The sequence below is a fragment of the Pan troglodytes genome, chromosome 23 (genome assembly GCF_028858775.2).
Source record: "Pan troglodytes isolate AG18354 chromosome 23, NHGRI_mPanTro3-v2.0_pri, whole genome shotgun sequence".
In the NCBI taxonomy this organism is placed as follows: domain Eukaryota; kingdom Metazoa; phylum Chordata; class Mammalia; order Primates; family Hominidae; genus Pan; species Pan troglodytes.
The window spans coordinates 37642287-37660691 of NC_086016.1; the positions used below are offsets into that span (position 1 = coordinate 37642287).

Sequence of the window (18405 nt, forward strand, 5' to 3'; positions counted from 1 at the left end):
AAATTGGGGCATTAAACACAATCAGGTAGTACAGGTACTGCACCCTCCACCCCCACCTGCCCCATCCTCTCTGGTTAACTTTCCTGGAGAGTCTCAAGATGTTACAGAGACAAGCAAAGCAAGTCACTTTCCATATTCAAAGTCCCAGGCCATTTTAGTACTTCTGTCATTCTGTGGACCCATCAATATCATACCCATTTTAGAGATGGCACAACCAGGACCCAGAGACTTTTCATGACGGCCCAGGGTCAGATATCTAGGTAGTTACAGAGACAGGACTTGAACGCCAGTCTCTCAACCAATGGAGCTGACCCCTCAGGTGCCCTCCCAGACCCCTGCTGCCTCTCATGAGGTAGGGAGGCCAGATCTGGGTTGGGGGTGAGGCTGGCAGACATCCCTGAGGTCCAGGGATCTGGAACTGAGGGACACAGACACAGCATCCCATCCCTTTGCTGTATCACACAATGAGAACATTCTCTCTTAAGCCTCCTGATACGTGAACGAGAAAGTATCTGTTAGGTGCTAATGGGTATTTAACACCTCTCCAAACCTTGCCAATCTCCCTTTTTCACTGAGGGCACACATCTCAAGCCTTGGCAGGCCACGGTTTCCAGCCAGAATTTAATAACCTTGCTTTGTTTTCACTGTGCTTATTTTAACTCTTACTTTCTATTTATGGCAAGTGATACTGATTTCCCATTTAAGGCAGTGATATAATGATTCTCTAAAAAAACGTGTTTAAGGGGTGGGGAAAGTGGATCTGATATTTAAAAAAATATATTAAGTAATAAGTGGTGTGGAGATATGGCCCAGTGAGAAGGCCCGATGTCTGGCCTAGGTCAAGCCCCTCATTTAAAGGTGGGGAGGGAGAATGCAGGCAGGAGACGCAATGCTCAAGGCACCTGGTGTGTCCCCGTCGGCCGTGGTCTCTGAGACTCGCATGCCTCGAAGACCTCTGGCTACTAAGCCTAGGTGACTCCCCGCCCCTCTGGGCGACACGTGCATGGCCCATGTGCCAGTCCGCAGGGTCCCGTGGGCACCGTGACCTCGGGAGGGAGGCGGCGGCTGGGACAGGCAGGTTGGACACCTGGGAGGGCACCCGGGGACTTCCGCGAAGGAGGAGGGCGCTGGAACCGTGGCGCGCTCGACCCGGCCGGGCGCAAGCCGCTGGAGACCCCGGCCGAGTGGGCAGGCGGCCGGACCCCATGCGGGTCACCTGCGGCCAGGCCGGGCGTGCGTGTGAGCGCGTGCGCAGACGTCAGCCTCCGAGGCCCGTGCCGCCTTCTGGGCAAGGTGCGCGCGCCCAGCGGCCCCGGCCCCACGCGCCCGGACACGCGGAACCGCAGACCGCGGCGCCCCGGAGGCCGCGAAAGGGATGGGCGGGGCCGGGCCGCGGGACCCGCCTCCCATTGGCCGGGCGCCGGGGCGAGGCGGGGCGCCGGGGTGGGGCGGGGCGAGCGGGCTCTGGAGGGCAGACGCTGGCGCTGGGCGGCGGGAGGCGCGGCTCGCGGGGGGCCGAAGGAGCAGGTGGGCGACGCTCGCAGGGGCGCGGGAGGGTGCCGCTGGGACCGTCATCAGGAGCCTGGGGTTCTGCCACCTTTCGGAGGGATCAGCGACCTCTTCGCCCTGCGGGTGACAGTGGGGCATCTGCCTGCGAGAGGGGGAAGGAGGGAGAACCCAGGGCCACACACAAAGTTCTCCTCATCTGGGGACAGGAGGAGGTGAAGGAGGAGGAGCCGGGTTGATGCTAACTTGGAGCTGCGAAACCTTGGGGCGGCGTTCAAGGCCCCCTCCCACACGCGCGCAGAGCAGAGCGCCCTGCTCCTCCTTCAGCTGCTGGCGTCGCCGCGCGGGGAGAAAGAAGCCGTCCCTCCGGCGCTGGGAGAGCTGCAGAGCCGCGGGCAGAGGAGGAGGCCGCGGCCGAGCCCGGCAGCCCGATACCCCCCATCCGAGCGACCCCCTTTGGGGCAGGCGGAGAAGGTGGCATAGGCGACCAGGAGGGTTCGCCCACCTGGGACACGCACCCACAGTCACCTCCAAAGGACCCCCCTCCCCAAGTCTCTAGGGGCTGCTCCTTCATCACCGGAGTCGCCCCTACCTCTCTGCCCCCAGCCCCAGAGCCCCAGGCGGGGACCCCCGGATCGGACGTCCCCAAGCCTCCGGGCACCTGGCTCAGCAGGAGGCCCCCGGCTCGGGGCAGGGCAGGGCCGGCGGCGGCGAGCCGGAGCCCGCCCCCTGCCCGGGCCCCGCCGAGCCCTCGGAGCCCACCCATGGGGCACCTGCCCCTTGCGCCTCCTTGCCCGGCCGCGCCCAGCCCGGCGTCCCGAGCAGCGCAGGGGAGGATCCCCGCGCAGTGACCCGGGAGCCACCACAGACTCTGGGAGGCTCGGCGGCTGGAGCAGCAGGCAGCTCCCCGCAGCTCCCGGCGCTTCCAGGCAGCTCTCTGAGCCGTGCCAGAGGCCCGGCCCGCCATTCCCAGGTAGGAGACGCCCCAACAGAGCTGGGGATCTGGGGGAAGTGGAGCAGCCGGGAAGAAAGGGTAGAGGCTTGGAGGAGGAAAGCTCAGTGATTCCTTAGATGACCAGAGAAAGTGAAATTGATTGAGCACCTACTATGTGCCGGGATCGTCTGGCAACTTTGCATACCTAGAGAGAATTAAATTCGTTGAGCACTTACTATATGGGTCAAACTGAGTGCTATACCCTTTACTTAATCCCAGGAAAGAAAGATTTATTGAGCTTCTACTATGTGCTAGTTTTGGTGCCACAGGCTTTGCATTTAAAGAGCTAGAGTAATAGCCCATTTAAATAGGAGGAAACGGGGGCTCAGGGAAGACGAGTCAACTACCACAAACACTCCTGTCCCCGTTCTGGAGCTGGCTGCAGCCTGCATTACCTGGAGGTGGGGAAGGAAGATTAAGAAGCTCCTTCGTTATCCAGCGTTCTTGAGCTTTTTCTGGGTTGGTGCAGAGTGAGTTTCCTGGATGATTCCCTTCCCAGGAGGGGTTTCCTGTAACTTAGCTGTCTTGGAGGGCCCGGAAGGCAGCTCTGGAGGCCTCTCTGTGCCCTCCCCTCCCCTTGTCCCCAGCACCAGGAGGATGACAGGAGATGTTGTCCAAGACCTCATGGAAGGTGGGAAGCCAGGCTGGGAGGGAGCAGCCAGGTCAGGAGCCAGTGAATCAGGCCTCCTGTGGTGTCAGAGACAAGATGGGGTCCCTGCAAGACCTGCGCCTGCATTCCAGTCCAGCCTCACCAGGCTGCTCTAGGCAGCCCCACGACTGCCAAGATAAAGTGCCACGAAGAAAAGAACCCATCATGTGTTCAGGTTTGCTGCGGGTCAAGAGCTGGGTCAGCCTCCAGACTTATTGGAAGCCCAGGGCCACACAGGGGGTTTATGTCTTACCATTAACAGAGGAATAACCCGAGCCCCAGGAAGCCAGGTCATTTGCCCAGGGCTGCCGGGCTGGTGAGAGGCAGAGTTGGCCTGCCGGAAGTGGATGCCTGCCTACCTTCTACCACCTGAGCTGCCAAGGGTGGTGGGGTTGGCTTTGCCAAGCCCCCGGACTCTCAGAGTGGCAGCTGGAAGCCAGTGATGGCAATGTGCGTGTCCAAAGAGGCTGAGTGTGCACTGATGGAGGAGGCATGGGGGTGTGGAGGAGGGGCAATGCAGTGAAACAGGCTCTGGGGCATACACCGGGAGGACACGTCCAGACTCTTGTCCTGCTGCCTGTGCCCGTGTGACCCCTTCATCTTTCAGGCAGGCCCTGGGAGAGAGGCTCAAGGGAGAAGTGGTGAATCCACAGGTGCACTTGCTCAGAGGTGGCTGGCAGGGTTAGGGAAGAATCCTGGGAGGTGCCTGCCCCCTTCCCGCTCCGCTGCCTGCAGGGAGAGAGGGAGTGAGAATATAGTATGTCTCGGCGTCATCCCCTCGCCTGATGCCAGCTGAGGCTTCACTGAGACAGACAGTGTTTTGGAAAAGACCAGTTTTGGCTGGGGGTGGGTTTCCATAGAGTTAAGAGCCCAGACTTTGAAGCCAAACAGCCTGGTTCTGATCCCAGCCCAGCTAGTCATCTGCTGTGTGAACTGGGGCAAGTGACTTAACCTCTCTGAGCATCAGTGTCCCCATCAGTCAAGTGGGCTGATGGATGCCTTCCTGGCTGTGGTTACTGTGCACCCAGGATGGCGCCCCCTCATCTCTGCTCTGGGAACTTTCTGGCTTCCACCTGTCCTCAGAATGGCCCTGTGATGGGGTCAGTAGTCACAGTATGCGCATTCAGATACCTGTGCTGCTAGGGGGTCTCTGTTGAATTTCCTGCCTCTCTGAGCCTCCTCTCTCTGATTCCTTACTTCCCCTCTCTGATTCCCTGCCTCCACTCTCTGACTTCCTGAAATCCATTCAGTCACTGATATTGGACTCTAAATTCCCAAAGGGCTGTTCAAACTCATCCCTGTCTGCTCCTCGCTGTATGAGGTCAGCCTGGCTGAGGATGGAGAAGGGAGAACAGGCTGCAGGGGAGAGATGTGCCTACGAGGGTGCCCATGGTGCCACCTCTGGGGGAAGAGAGGGAAGAAAGATGTGGAGGCAGGAGGCGGAGCCCACAGAGGCACTGTCCCCTGGCGTCCAGGTGTCCAGATGTCTCACACAGCCCCATGTGGCTCAGGCCATGTGAAGAATCAGTCTTCTCTCAGAGATAAAAACCACAGAGGATTTTTTTTCTCCTTTTTTGCCCACCCTGATTCCCTGTCTCTTATTTCTGACTCCTTGCCTCCTCTATCTGTCACCTTGCCTCCTCTCTCTGACTCTTTGCCTCCTCTCTGACTCCCTGCCTCCTCTCTCTGTCTCCCTGCCTCCTCTGTCTGACTCCCTGCCTCCCCTCTCTGTCTCACTGCCTCCTCTCTCTGACTCTCTGCCTCCTCTCTCTGACTCCCTGCCTCCTCTCTCTGATTCCCTGCCTCTTTGACCCTCTGCCTCCTCTCTTTGACTCCCTGCCTCCTCTCTCTGATTCCCTGCCTCTTTGACTCCCTGCCTCCTCTCTTTGAATCCCTGCCTCCTGTCTTTGACTCCCTGCCTCCTCTCTCTGACTCCCTGAAGCTCATTCAGTCATTGCTATCAACTCGTCTGTACCAAGCTCTAGGCTGGAGGCTGGGCAGGGCAATGATGGAGACAAATACTGTCCCTGGGAGCTTCTGGCCCCTTTCCCATCCTGTTTAGACAGAAGTGACCGCCAGCAGAGTCAAGCTGTCTGCAGAAGGACTTGGGGAGGGGGCTGTCATGGGGTAGGGCTTCTTTCCCCCCATCTCTGCTGAAGGCCCAGGCTGGCTGAGACAGCCCCGGCAGAGACTGAGAAGGGCTCCCTGCTGTGGTCTGGCAGCCCCCTCTCCACCCTCCTCTCTCTCATTTCCTGCCTCCCACACGTATGCCCTGGGCACCTCATCAGGGCTGCCCTAGGGGAGGGCCCTCCTTGGCACAGCCCCTGGGCCAGTCAGGTGGTTGAGGCTGAGGAGAGAAGGTCCCAGAGTGGGGCTTCAGGCAAACCCAAAGACAGAGCCATTTGCCTTTTGATGAATGCACAGACCATTTATTGAGCCCCTGCTGTGTTCATGGCATGGCAGTTTTGTGGGATAAATTCAAAGACAGCTTTAGGTGGGAGCTGGGTGGGGGACGTGGGGGTCTTAGGCTTGAACTACTACCCAGCCTCCCTTGTTAACCAAGTAGCTAGTCACGTAGCCTTCTGAGCTCGGGGCAGACCACCTGGGATCAAACCTCTCCTCTGCTGGTTACTGGCTGTGCAACTGTAAGCAAGTAATTTAACCTGTCTGTGCCTCAGTTTCCTCATCTGTAAATTGGAGAATAACACCACCTGCTTTCTGGGGTTATGAAGGGAGAAATAGGTTAATATGTGTGCAGCACTTAGAACACTCTGGCATATTTTAGCTGCAAAATGAATGCCAGCTATGATTATTTCTATACTTAGTGCGGGGCTTGGCACACTGCATGGGCTCAAGTGGCAGCAGTTGTCGTCCTTGTGGCTCCAGGCCTGGGGTCCGCCGTGTGCTGAGCTGGCTTATTGTGCACGTCCCTTTGTGATTCATTCATTGAAGTCACATCGGTAGCTTAGAAGTGACCGTGGTGGGAGCATTTACGCCATGGAAATAGGCAAATACCACCAATCAGGGCTTTTAACAAAGGTATTTTTGAGAGCCGGTTTCCTGCACAGAGGCTGGTAGTTGGGCAGGGTGAGCAGATCCAGATGTGTGCCAGGGACTCGCACGCAGGCAATCTCTCCACCTCCAGTGGCCATCTCAGACCTTAGCATCGTGACAGCCAGGAAGTGATGGTGTTGGAAAGCGCCTTGGGTCAATGGGCGAGGCACTCAAGGAAACCGACTTGGGGCATCCCGGGGTGGGGACCGAGTTTGGGCACATACAGCCCTTTGTGTGAATTTAAAAACAGTGCCTCTTCCTCTACACAAGATGCCCTTTCCTCTGGGATACAGCCCCCACCTCTGGGATGCAGCCCCCACTTGCCCACCCAGCCATGTGCCTTGTGCAGTATCCAACCTGCACAACCTGTGGCAGCCTGTGGAAGACCGAGGGGATTGATATTTCAGCAGGCCTGTGCCCACTTGCAGTTCAGGGGCTGGAAAGCTCTCCTCTGGAGAGAGGAGGGATTCCTGCAAGGGTGGGGAGATCAGAGAGGCCTTCAGAGAGCAGGTGGCACTTGAGCCAGACCCTGAAACATAAGGGGAAGAGGGTGTTCTGCAGAGGGGTGGCATGAGCGAAGGAGTGGAGGCTGATCTCAGCAGCGCTCAAACTGACGAGGGTGACTGGGGTCAGGGATTCTGGGGCAGGGATTCTGGTGGGCGCTGAGGTAGGAAAGGAGGGAGGGCTGGGCTGTGAAGAGCCTTTGGGGTGAGCCTGGTGGAGCCTGCGGGTTTGCTTATACAAGAGCTTGGATCCATGTCGGCCTCTTTCATGAGGTCAAGAGGCTCCCATAGAAAGCTCTGGGTTTGCCCCAGAACCATAACCCTTGGAGTTGGGAGGGAAGCTTGAGCCAGCCATGGGTCATTACCCATTCCACATCCTCTACTCCGGGCCTCTGGGTCTCCTGGAGGCAAGTAAACACCTAGGGCCTGGGAGGCAAAAATATCCGGGCAGGTCATGGAGCGGAGGGAGCCCGCCAAATGCAGAGCACAGGTCTAAAGGTGGGTCCTCCTGAGGTGGCTGCAGGAGCAACCCCAGGCATTGGGCTTGGAGCATGCGGTGTGGACATAGCCTTCCCTTCTTCCCAGGAGGGCTGAATGGCCACAGAACCACCCCCTGCCCCAGGCTTAAGAAATGCATGCTAGTGCCTTCCCCATGTCTTATCCTAGAATCACAGGCTCCGGGAAAGCCAGATGGATGAACCAGGGAAAGAACGGATTCTCACGATAGATACCATTTTTGAGATTTCACTATGTGCTGAGCCCTTTGCAACAACTCTATGAATTGGGCTCATTTTGCAGACGAGAAAATGACTTCTAGAGAGGTTAAGCTACTAGCCCAAGATCAGTAGCTAGAGGCAAGGCAAGGATTCAAGTCCCAGGAGTCCGGTGCTTGCATAAATGAAAGGATGAATGAACGGATGTTGAGTGAGTGAGTGGATGAAGGAAGGAGTAAAGGAGAGGGCATGAATGAATGAGAGGGTAGAACTCCAAGACCCCTTAGAACCTCGTCTGATGTTCCCATTTTACAGACAGAAAACTGAGTCCTAGACAGAGGCCTAGAGGAGGCCAAGAGGTGGTGGGGCCAGGTCGGGGGGCCCCTGATGCCTGCTTCTCTCGCTTTGTTGCAGCCCCGAGCCATGATGAAGACTTTGTCCAGCGGGAACTGCACGCTCAGTGTGCCCGCCAAAAACTCATACCGCATGGTGGTGCTGGGTGCCTCTCGGGTGGGCAAGAGCTCCATCGTGTCTCGCTTCCTCAATGGCCGCTTTGAGGACCAGTACACACCCACCATCGAGGACTTCCACCGCAAGGTATACAACATCCGCGGCGACATGTACCAGCTCGACATCCTGGATACCTCTGGCAACCACCCCTTCCCCGCCATGCGCAGGCTGTCCATCCTCACAGGTGAGGCCCACTGGTGCCTGGGCTGGGGCGGCAGGGCCAGGGCATGGGTGCGGAGTGTGCTGGGCACTTGGCAGTTTGCATAGACTTGCATAGCCATCGTCTGAGACAGGCGTCCTCCCTGCACAATGAGGCTCAGAGAGGTTTTGCCATGTGCTGGAAATAGTGATGAAGTCGGGGGCCCCGATTCCATTCTGTTAGACTCCAGATCGATTACTCATGGCTGTCGGGGCCGCCTTCCAGATCAGGAGCTGATACCAGCATGCCCCAGGGATATTCCTTTCTAGGGAACAGAATGATGCCCTGGCTGCTGCTTTCCTTCTCCGGGAGATGACCCACCAGAGCTCCAGGGCCCACGGTCAGTCCACGGGGCTCAGGTCTCCCACACCCCAGGCCTCTGCCACCTCCTAGAGAGGTAAGGGCAGGACCCAGGCAGTGATCACCAAAGGGAAGGGGGCTTGGTCATGGTCATAGTGATGGTGATGGCAGTAGCTGACACTTATCAGAAGCTATGGGCCTGGCCCTGTTCTTAGAGCTTGGCATGTAGTTTTTTTTTTGTTTTTTTTGAGACAGAGTCTCGCTCTGTCACCCAGGCTGGAGTGCAGTGGCGCGATCTCGGCTCACTGCAACCTCTGCCTCCCAGGTTCAAGCGATTCTCCTGCCTCAGTCCCCCAAGTAGCTGGGACTACAGGCATGTGCCACCATGCCCGGCTAATTTTTTGTATTTTTACTAGAGACGGGATTTCACCATGTTAGCCAGGATGGTCTCAATCTCCTGACCTCGTGATCTGCCTACCTCAGCCTCCCAAAGTGCTGAGATTACAGGCGTGAGCCACCGTGGCCAGCCAGCATGTAGTTATTTAACCCTCACAGTAAATAGTTATTCATTCCCTTTTTACAAGTGGGGAAACTGAAGCCCAGAGAGGTTAAGTAACTCACTCCAGTGGTAGCACAGCTCGTAAAGGCAGTCTGCTTTTGTGCTTTCAGACAAAGCCATACCACAGCCTCTCAGCCCTGCTGGGAAGGGTGAGGAGGGACAGGGAGGTTGGGGGGAAGAAGGGGTGAGTGGAGCTGAGGGGCTGTGCCCTCGTTTACACTGCATTAGCATGGTAGCTAAGAGGACAAGCCCGGGACCCAGCACCTGGGTGTGAGCCCTGGTTCCGCTGCTTCCCCGGCTTTGTACCTCGAGGCAAGGGATTTTATCTCCTTGTGTCTCAGCACTCTCATCTGTAAGACTGCACCACATCAACACTCATCCTAAAGGGACTGTGAGACTTAAATGAATGAATATATGTAAGGCGCTTGGTGAGCAGATAGTAAGTGCACAATAAATCCCCAAGTCTTCTGTTGAGTCAGCATTTGCAAGTGGGCCTGCTACGGGTTACACGATCATTTCCCAAGTCACGCCCCTGAAGTTGCTGAGCAGGGATAAGGGAAGGAGTGAGCAGGCAACTCTCTAGGTATCATTCAGATAACCCCCCAACTGAGGTACTTCTATACAGAGAAACCCATGCCACTCCCAGCCCTGCCGCCGCCTTGAGGCCAAGACTGAGGCTGCGGGGTGGCCCCTCCTTGAGTGCTTTCTCTTCCAGGCTGGCTTTTCCGAGCATCTGACCCAGACAGCAGTCAAGCTCTCCGCTCCACCCCGAGTTTTGGAGAAGGGGCATGTAGATAGGAGAGCCCTGGGTCGACCTGTGTTCGAATCCTCGCTGGGCCTCTTGGCTTAAATGTGTGACCAGAGGCACATGCATCCTGTCTGAGTCTCAGCCTCCCCAACCACACAGTGGGCTTAACCTCATACCCCGCAGGGAGGCTGTGAGGACTGCAAGAAGGCTTGTGGCGGGAGCTTCCAGCACGTGACGGGTATTGCATTGGTGTCAGCTCCCCTAGCCTTGGGGAGGGGACTGGGTACCCGCTGCAATGAATAAGGCTAATGACAGAGGGAAGGAGAGGGGAGATGTAGAGAGGAAGCACATGCATATTTTCAGCATTAATTTTCAGTGACACAAGTAATACCCAAACACACCCTCCTGCAAACGCTACAGATAAAGCTAATGCCCCTTTCACCCATGTCCCCAATCCCAGGCTCCTGCCCCTGCCCCGGAGGTGGCCACCCTGGCAGTCTGGCATGGAGCCTTCCGGGCCTCCGTGACTACACCGGCATTCGTATTTGTATCCCCACAATGGAGAGTATTTTTGTCTGTCTCTTTTTTATGGCGCATATCATTCTGAGCACAGCTGTCTGATGCTTGTTTTTTTTTCACACACCAACCCGTGCCTCATTTTCCAACCTGGTGGAACCTCATTTTTTCAACCTCATTTTCCTGCTGCTCAGGAAATTCTGAAAGCCATTAATTCCACTGCCAGCTCTTCTTCCAGCTGCCAGACGGGCCGATCTCTGATGCTTGGCATCGCAGTCTCGCATTTGAATATGTCAAGGCCACGAGTCCTCAGGGGCCCCGGATTAGCCTAACGGGATGGGGTTTGGCAGCCCAAGCAGGAAGAGTTGCCAAGCTGACGCTGCCTCGCAAGTGCCTTTCAGAAGAGCCCACACTGCAGTTCCCTCCATCACCTCCCTTCCATTCAGCCTGCCTTGGTGAACACTGACTGTGTGCCAGGCCCTGGGGAGACCAGGACGAGTGGGTAATGGAACCCTTCTCTGTGCCCGAGCTGTTTGGAGCACACCCTTGATCTGGACACCATTCTGAATGTGCCATGTGCCATTAAATGGGGGTAAATGATGTGCTTTGGGGGTGCAGAGGAAGGTGGCAGCCATTCTGCCAGAAGCTGGAACTGGTTGCTTCTCTTCTCGAGAATTTGGGCCAATTGCTGATTCCTCTGGGCCTCAGTTTCCTCATCTGTGAGACAGAGATCTTGTCACACCACAAGGCTATCAAGAGTTTGAGCAAAAGTGGTTGGATGCAGTGGCTCACGCCTGTAATCCCAGCTCTTTGGGAGGCCGAGGTGGGCAGATCTCTTGAGGTCAGGAGTTCAAGACCAGCCTGGCTAACACAGTGAAACACCGTCTCTACTAAAAAATACAAAAAATTAGCCAGGTGTGGTGATGGGCACCTGTAATCCCAGTTACTCGGGAGGCTGAGGCAGGAGAATCTCTTGAACCCAGGAGGTGGAGGTTGCAGTGAGCTGAGATCTTGCCATTGCATTCCAGGCTGGGCAACAAGAGTGAAACTCTGTCTCAGAAAATAAATAAATAAATAAAAAATAGCTAGGCATGGTGACAGGCGCCTGTAATCCCAGCTGCTCCAGAGGCTGAGGCAGGAGAATCGCTTAAACCCAGGAGGTGGAAGTTGCAGTGAGCCAAGATCACACCACTGCACTCCAGCCTGGGCCACAGAGAAAGACTCCGTCTCAAAAAAAAAAAAAAAAAAAAAAAAAGTTTAAGCAAAAGTGAGGAAGGTGCTTATTAAAAGCTGGAAATCAGGATGGAGGTACCAGTCCAGACAGCCTCCCCACCGCCCCACCGTCTCCACAGCAGCCCCTGTTTCAGATTCACAAGCCTGCCTTGAGTGATGCAGTGAGTTATCCTGGAGGCAGTGTGGGCCTTGGAGGCCAGCACTCACTTTTTCATCCTATGATTTATTTGAGAAGCAGAGAGCACCTACCGGGTGCCAGGCATGAGCTAGGTGAGGACAGAATCAGGTAGAAATCTCAGCCTAGCCACACGGAAGCTGTGTGATCTTGGGCAGGCTGCATACCCTTTCTGAGCCTCAGTTTGCTCACCTGTAACGCAAAGGTAACAAAATCTTGACAGAGGCAGTGAGGAATCAAGAGAACAACGGACCTGGAGCATACACCCAGTGCTTAGCCCCCAGTAGGCCCTCATTCTCATCATTACTGACACCTGAGGTCACTGAGCATGTGCCACTGTCCATTCATTATCTTGCATAACTCCCAAAATCATCCTGCAAAGTAATATTTCATCTGCATGAAACAGACAGAGAAACTGAGGTTACAGAGGTTTCGTGATCTGCCCAAGTCTGCTGGCAGCTAAGCGGATGAGGCCAGATGCAAACTAGGCATTGAGCAAGACAGGCAGGACCCCTGCTCTCATAGAAATGATTTTTATTATTATCTGAACACAGTCCACACAAGTGACCTACCCCTCTCCAGCCCTGCAAAGAAATGTGAAGTGAGATAACTGTATTTGAACCAAGTGGTCCACGTGTTAGCTATGTGACTGTGAACAGGGGCTTCAACCCCCTCAGCCTCAGTTTCCTGTCCTGGAAAATGGGGAGAATAATCGCAGCTACCCCGAAGAGTCGCTGTGTAGGTTAAAGCAGTTATGCCGCATAACTGCTTCAGGGCACCTGTGACTCCCAGCTCTTAGGGCTGATGTTCTGTGGCCAGAGGAGGGCAGGGGTTGCAGCTGGCCGGTGAACTCACTACCTGGGCTCTCTCCCTGCAGGGGATGTCTTCATCCTGGTGTTCAGCCTGGATAACCGGGAGTCCTTCGATGAGGTCAAGCGCCTTCAGAAGCAGATCCTGGAGGTCAAGTCCTGCCTGAAGAACAAGACCAAGGAGGCGGCGGAGCTGCCCATGGTCATCTGTGGCAACAAGAACGACCACGGCGAGCTGTGCCGCCAGGTGCCCACCACCGAGGCCGAGCTGCTGGTGTCGGGCGACGAGAACTGCGCCTACTTCGAGGTGTCGGCCAAGAAGAACACCAACGTGGACGAGATGTTCTACGTGCTCTTCAGCATGGCCAAGCTGCCGCACGAGATGAGCCCCGCCCTGCATCGCAAGATCTCCGTGCAGTACGGTGACGCCTTCCACCCCAGGCCCTTCTGCATGCGCCGCGTCAAGGAGATGGACGCCTATGGCATGGTCTCGCCCTTCGCCCGCCGCCCCAGCGTCAACAGTGACCTCAAGTACATCAAGGCCAAGGTCCTTCGGGAAGGCCAGGCCCGTGAGAGGGACAAGTGCACCATTCAGTGAGCGAGGGATGCTGGGGCGGGGCTTGGCCAGTGCCTTCAGGGAGGTGGCCCCAGATGCCCACTGTGCGCATCTCCCCACCAAGGCCCCGGCAGCAGTCTTGTTCACAGACCTTAGGCACCAGACTGGAGGCCCCCGGGCGCTGGCCTCCGCACATTCGTCTGCCTTCTCACAGCTTTCCTGAGTCCCCTTGTCCACAGCTCCTTGGTGGTTTCAGCTCCTCTGTGGGAGGACACATCTCTGCAGCCTCAAGAGTTACGCAGAGACTCAAGTTACACCTTCCTCTCCTGGGATTGGAAGAAATGTTGATGCCAGAGGGGTGAGGATTGCTGCGTCATATGGAGCCTCCTGGGACAAGTCTCAGGATGAAAAGGACACCGAAGGCCAGATGAGAAAGGTCTCCTCTCTCCTGGCATAACACCCAGCTTGGTTTGGGTGGCAGCTGGGAGAACTTCTCTCCCAGCCCTGCAACTCCTACCCTCTGGTTCAGCTGCCTCTGCACCCCCTCCCACCCCCAGCACACACACAAGTTGGCCCCCAGCTGCCCCTGACATTGAGCCAGTGGAGTCTGTGTGTTTGAAGGGGGCGTGGCCACACCTCCTAGACCACGCCCACCACTTAGACCACGCCCACCTACTGACCGCGTTCCTCAGCCTCCTCTCCTAGGTCCCTCCGCCCGACAGTTGTGCTTTCTTGTGGTTGCAGCTGTTTTCGTGTCATGTATAGTAGTAGAAATGGAAATCATTGTACTGTAAAAGCCTAGTGACTCCCTCCTTGGCCAGGCCCTCACCCAGTTCAGATCCACGGCCTCCACTGGGGACGCCTTCCTCCTCTGCTCCCGAACAGGGTTTCCGTGGCCTGTTTGCAGCTAGACATTGACCTCCGCCATTGAGCTCCACGGTTTACAGACAATTGCACAAGCGTGGGGTGGGCAGGCCGGGACTGCTTTTTTTTAATGCTCCCATTTCACAGAGGATACCACCGAGACTCGGAGGGGACATGATGAGCACCAGGCCCCACCCTTGTCCCCTAGCAAATTCAGGGTACAGCTCCACCTAGAACCAGGCTGCCCTCTACTGTGCTCGTTCCTCAAGCATTTATTAAGCACCTACTGGGTGCTGGGTTCACTGTGTCCTAGGAAACCAAGAGGGTCCCCAGCCCTGGCCTCTGTCCGCCCCTGCTGCCCCACCGCCTTCTGCACACACAGCGGTGGGGAGGCGGGGAGGAGCAGCTGGGACCCAGAACTCAGCCTGGGAGGGGTCCGACAGAAAAGCTCAGGGCGGGTCTTCTCCTTGTGCCCGGGATTGGGCTGTGCTGGGTACCACCATGTACTCAGGCATGGTGGGTTTTGAACCCATAAACCAAAGGCCCTTGTCATCAGCTCTTAACAAGTATATTTTGTATTTTAATCTCTCTAAACATATTGAAGTTTTAGGGCCCTAAGGAACCTTAGTGATCATCTAATGGGTCTTTCTGAGGTTCAGAGAGGGTAAGTAACTTCCTCCAGGTCACACAGCAAGTCTGTGGGTGGCAGAAGCAAGCTAGCGCTGGGCATTCAGTACATACCACGATGTGCTCCCTCTCTTGATGCTTGGCCCCTGGGGCCTTCAGGGCTTTGGGACATCTTGTCCTCAACCGTCTCCCTAGATCAGTCTGTGAGGGTCCCTGTAGATATTGTGTACACCATGCTCATGTATATACAAGTACACACAGATGTACACACAGATGTACACATGCTCCAGCCCCAGCTCTGCATACCTGCACCTGCACCCCAGCCTTGGCCCCTGCCTGCGTCTGTGCTCAAAGCAGCAGCTCCAACCCTGCCTCTGTCCCCTTCCCCACCCACTGCCTGAGCCTTCTGAGCAGACCAGGTACCTTGGCTGCACCGGTGTGTGGCCCGCTCTCACCCAGGCACAGCCCCGCCGCCATGGATCTCCGTGTACACTATCAATAAAAGTGGGTTTGTTACAAAGCCGTGTCCTTGCCCATGTGTATTTTTTGTATTTCCAAGAGGAGGTATGCCCCCTCCCAGACCAAAGCTGGCCTTTCCCTCCCAAAATGCACCTGCCGTGTGCCCTGGCCCTGAGGGTCAGCACTGAGTCCACCTTCAAGTGTAAGTGTGGGGAGAGGGGGATGAGTCCCCCAGATGGAAGGTGATGCTCTCAGCCTGGCCCTCCTGGGTCCTCCGGGTGTGTGTACTGAGGTGTCTGTGTCCACAAAGAAGGGGCCCCCGTGGACCATTAGCTCCAGGAGGATCTCCGTGTCTGAGTTCTTTGTGATTCCTGTACAGCAGCAATTTCACCCGCAGGGGACAGTTGGCAATCTCTGAAAACCTCTTCCAAGCCTGGGGCAGGGGCTGCTACTCTCATCTGGTGGGTGGAGGCCAGGGACACCATTCAGTATCCTCCAACGCACAGGCTGCCCCTCCACCCCCACCCCACTGAGAATTATCTGGCCTCAAATGCCAAGCGTGGGCAGCCTTACTTAGACTCACCCCAGGGGCTGGGACACGCCCCCACCTGCGTGTGGTGGATTTGTTGGACCACATTCTGGACGGAACCCACAGCATGAGCACTCCTGTGAAGTGAGACAGGATGTGGGTGAGGATGGAAAGTGGAGGCTGAGGGAGAAGGTCTGGGCCCTGACCAACACGGAATGTGCCCCCTGGGACTGAGAGGCTTCCCTGGGCAGAGGGAAAGGAGGAAGTCAGTGAGGTAAAATAGTCGCTGTGTGTTTTACCCAGCGAGTCTCACGCCATCCTATCACCCAGCCCCAAGGGAAGCCCACTCATGTTCACCCCATCTGAGCATTTAGGCTCAGAGAGCTCAATATCTTGTCCAAGATGGCACAGCTGGTGAAGTGGCAGATCAGAGATTCAACACCAGAGGCTGTCTGATTTCCGTCTGGCTGAAGAAAGATTTTGCATCAGGGAGGTGGAAACTGTCTGTGCTTTTGATCAGCAAATGCCACCAGCAGGATCAGGGAGCCAGGCCATAAAGGAGGTCGAGAGACAGGCAGTGTAAGGTCCATTGGGAACCACATTGTCCATTGGGAAGCCACAACCTCTGCACAGACATTCACAAAACAGAGCCAGGCTGTGGTGGAGGTGAGACCACACAAGTCCGTAGTGTGGGGAGCTGGAGAACTCCCAGCCTCTACCTACCTGGGGGCCCCGCTCCCAGCCTGTGCATATCTGGGGGCCCGCTCCCAGCCTCTGCATATCTGGGGGCCCTGCTTTCAGCCTCTGCCTACCTGGGGGACCCTGCTTCTAGTCCCTGCCTACCTGGGGGTCGGCTCCTAACCTCTGCCTACCTGGGGCCTGTCTCCCAGCTTCTGATAACCTAGCAGCCCAGCTCCCCTCCAATCCTTTGCCCACACCAGCCACAGAAGGTCAGTGTGGGAGGCATGTCCCTCGGACACTTTCTAGATCCTGGTTTTCATACACACGAAGCATGGAGGCGAACGCTCCCTTCTGCATCGCCATCAGCGCTGAACCATAACAAGGGCACTGGTGCACAGAGACAGGCCTCCACGGTGTCCCGCTGGAGCCCAGCCTGCTGCTGCCACTCCCTTTCTCTATGTGGGTCTGGAAATAAGTCTCATCCCCTCGCAGGCCTCCTTTTCTTCATGAGTAAATGGGAGGCGGGAGGAAGGCATCCGGACCAGATACCCACCAACAGCCTCTCGCAGCCCTGATGGTCTCTGCTGGAAGGAATTAATATTCCTATTGCATAACTCACAACATTCCAATCATCACCAAACAGAACACGCTCGCCCCAGCCCCAGCTCTAGCCCCACTCTTTGTTCCCTGCATCCCACAGTCCTTGCCCTGGAATGGGGTTGACAGCGACGGGCTGCCACAGAGGAGAAAGACACATGTCTTCTTAGCCCTGGGACAGCAGGTAGGATAAGATTGTAGGAAAATTCCCTTCATGGTGAGACCATTTAGAGCCAAGCCCAGGATAGCCGGCTAATCCCCCGACCCTAGGAAGGGAGCATTGGGAACATGATTTCAAAGAATTCTGCGCTGTGAACTCTAAGTACTTGTTCTGTTCCGCCTCCCTGAACCTGTCACTTACTCGAAAGAAAAACTTCAGTCTGCATCACGGTTTGGTGGGGGCTGATGGGAGGCCTGCCAGGGGCTCGGCAGTGAAGGCTGCCGGGAATGGGGGAAGGGAAAAGGAGCTGACCTTTGCGAAGACCTTACTCTGTGCCAAGCACTGTGCTGAGCCTTTTACCTGCATCCTGTCATTGAATCCTCATGGCAGAGCTAGCTGGAATCCTTTTTTGGATAAGAGAGAATGGAGTTCAGAGAGGTAAAGTCACTTGTCCAAAGTTGCACAGCCAGGAAGGAGCAGAGCTGGATGGGAAACCATGTCTCATTCCAAAGCACATTTTTGTCTCCAGGGCTTTTATAACTGAGCCAGCTGAGAGGTTGCTCTCTAGTGGGAGAGTCCAGTGAGTTGGTGTGCAGTGTCTGGACGTGGTTCAGGGAACTCAGAAAATGGAGTGCTCTTCCGTTCACAATAAAAGGCTGAGCTGCTGTCACAAGAGAGGAACCCAACTTCTTTTTCATGGCAAAGTCACTCTGCTCCACCTGGTCACTCAGGCACCCAGGTTTCTTCCGTCTTCAGGTTCTTCCATCTCTAGGACCTTGTCACCATCTGCACGGTTGAAGCCACTGTAACATTCAGGTTCAGCCGAAGGGATAGGGGAAGAGAGTGTGGAAGAGGTACACCTGCTGTTTTCAGAGCCATGGACTCATCACTTCCACTTTCTAGCAATGGCAAGAGCCCAGCCGTGTGACTGTACCTACCTATGAGAAGGCCTGAGAGATGCAGTCCTTTGCTAGGTGGCCCCATGCCCAGCGGTGACTCCACTGTGGAAAGGAGGAGGAGAGATCTGGTTGGCCAGCCTGTTGTCTCCAAGCAGCCACCCTAATGCAGTGGGCCAGCCTCGGGACACCACGGGCAGTCTGACTTCAAACAAGCTCCACTTAGCAGATGAAATCAGAAAGCAGCTCTAGGCTCCCAAGGCTGCTTTAAATTGGCTCTGAGCAGGCTGGGTGAGGTGGCTTACGCCTGTAATCCCAGCACTTTGGGAGGCCGAGGCGGGCGGATCACCTGAGGTCGGGAGTTCGAGCCCAGCCTGACCAACATGGAGAAACCTCGTCTCTACTAAAAATACAAAATTAACTAAGCATGGTGGCGCACGCCTGTAATCCCAGCTACTCGGGAGGCTGAGGCAGGTGAATCGCTTGAACCTGGGAGGCAGAGGTTGCAGTGAGCCGAGATCACACCGTTGCACTCCAGCTTGGGCAACAAGAGCGAAACTCCGTCTCA

General features: G+C 56.1%; 1 protein-coding gene across 3 annotated transcripts; it reads left to right on the plus strand.

Moving 5' to 3' along the window:
• The first annotated feature begins 1473 nt into the window (after positions 1-1473).
• RASD2 (RASD family member 2) lies at positions 1474-15035 on the plus strand. 3 transcript variants are annotated; one of them, XM_016939072.3, is made up of 3 exons: positions 1474-1527; positions 7834-8113; positions 12537-15035. In XM_016939072.3, exons 2-3 carry the CDS (start codon positions 7843-7845, stop codon positions 13064-13066), a joined length of 801 nt encoding a protein of 266 aa, XP_016794561.1. In that variant the 5' UTR covers positions 1474-1527; positions 7834-7842; the 3' UTR covers positions 13067-15035. The 3 variants fall into 3 exon arrangements, with proteins under 3 accessions (XP_016794561.1, XP_001156301.3, XP_016794560.1); XM_001156301.8 differs by lacking the exon at positions 1474-1527 and adding an exon at positions 1811-2479; XM_016939071.3 differs by lacking the exon at positions 1474-1527 and having other exon boundaries at positions 7720-8113.
• Positions 15036-18405: the final 3370 nt, after the last annotated feature.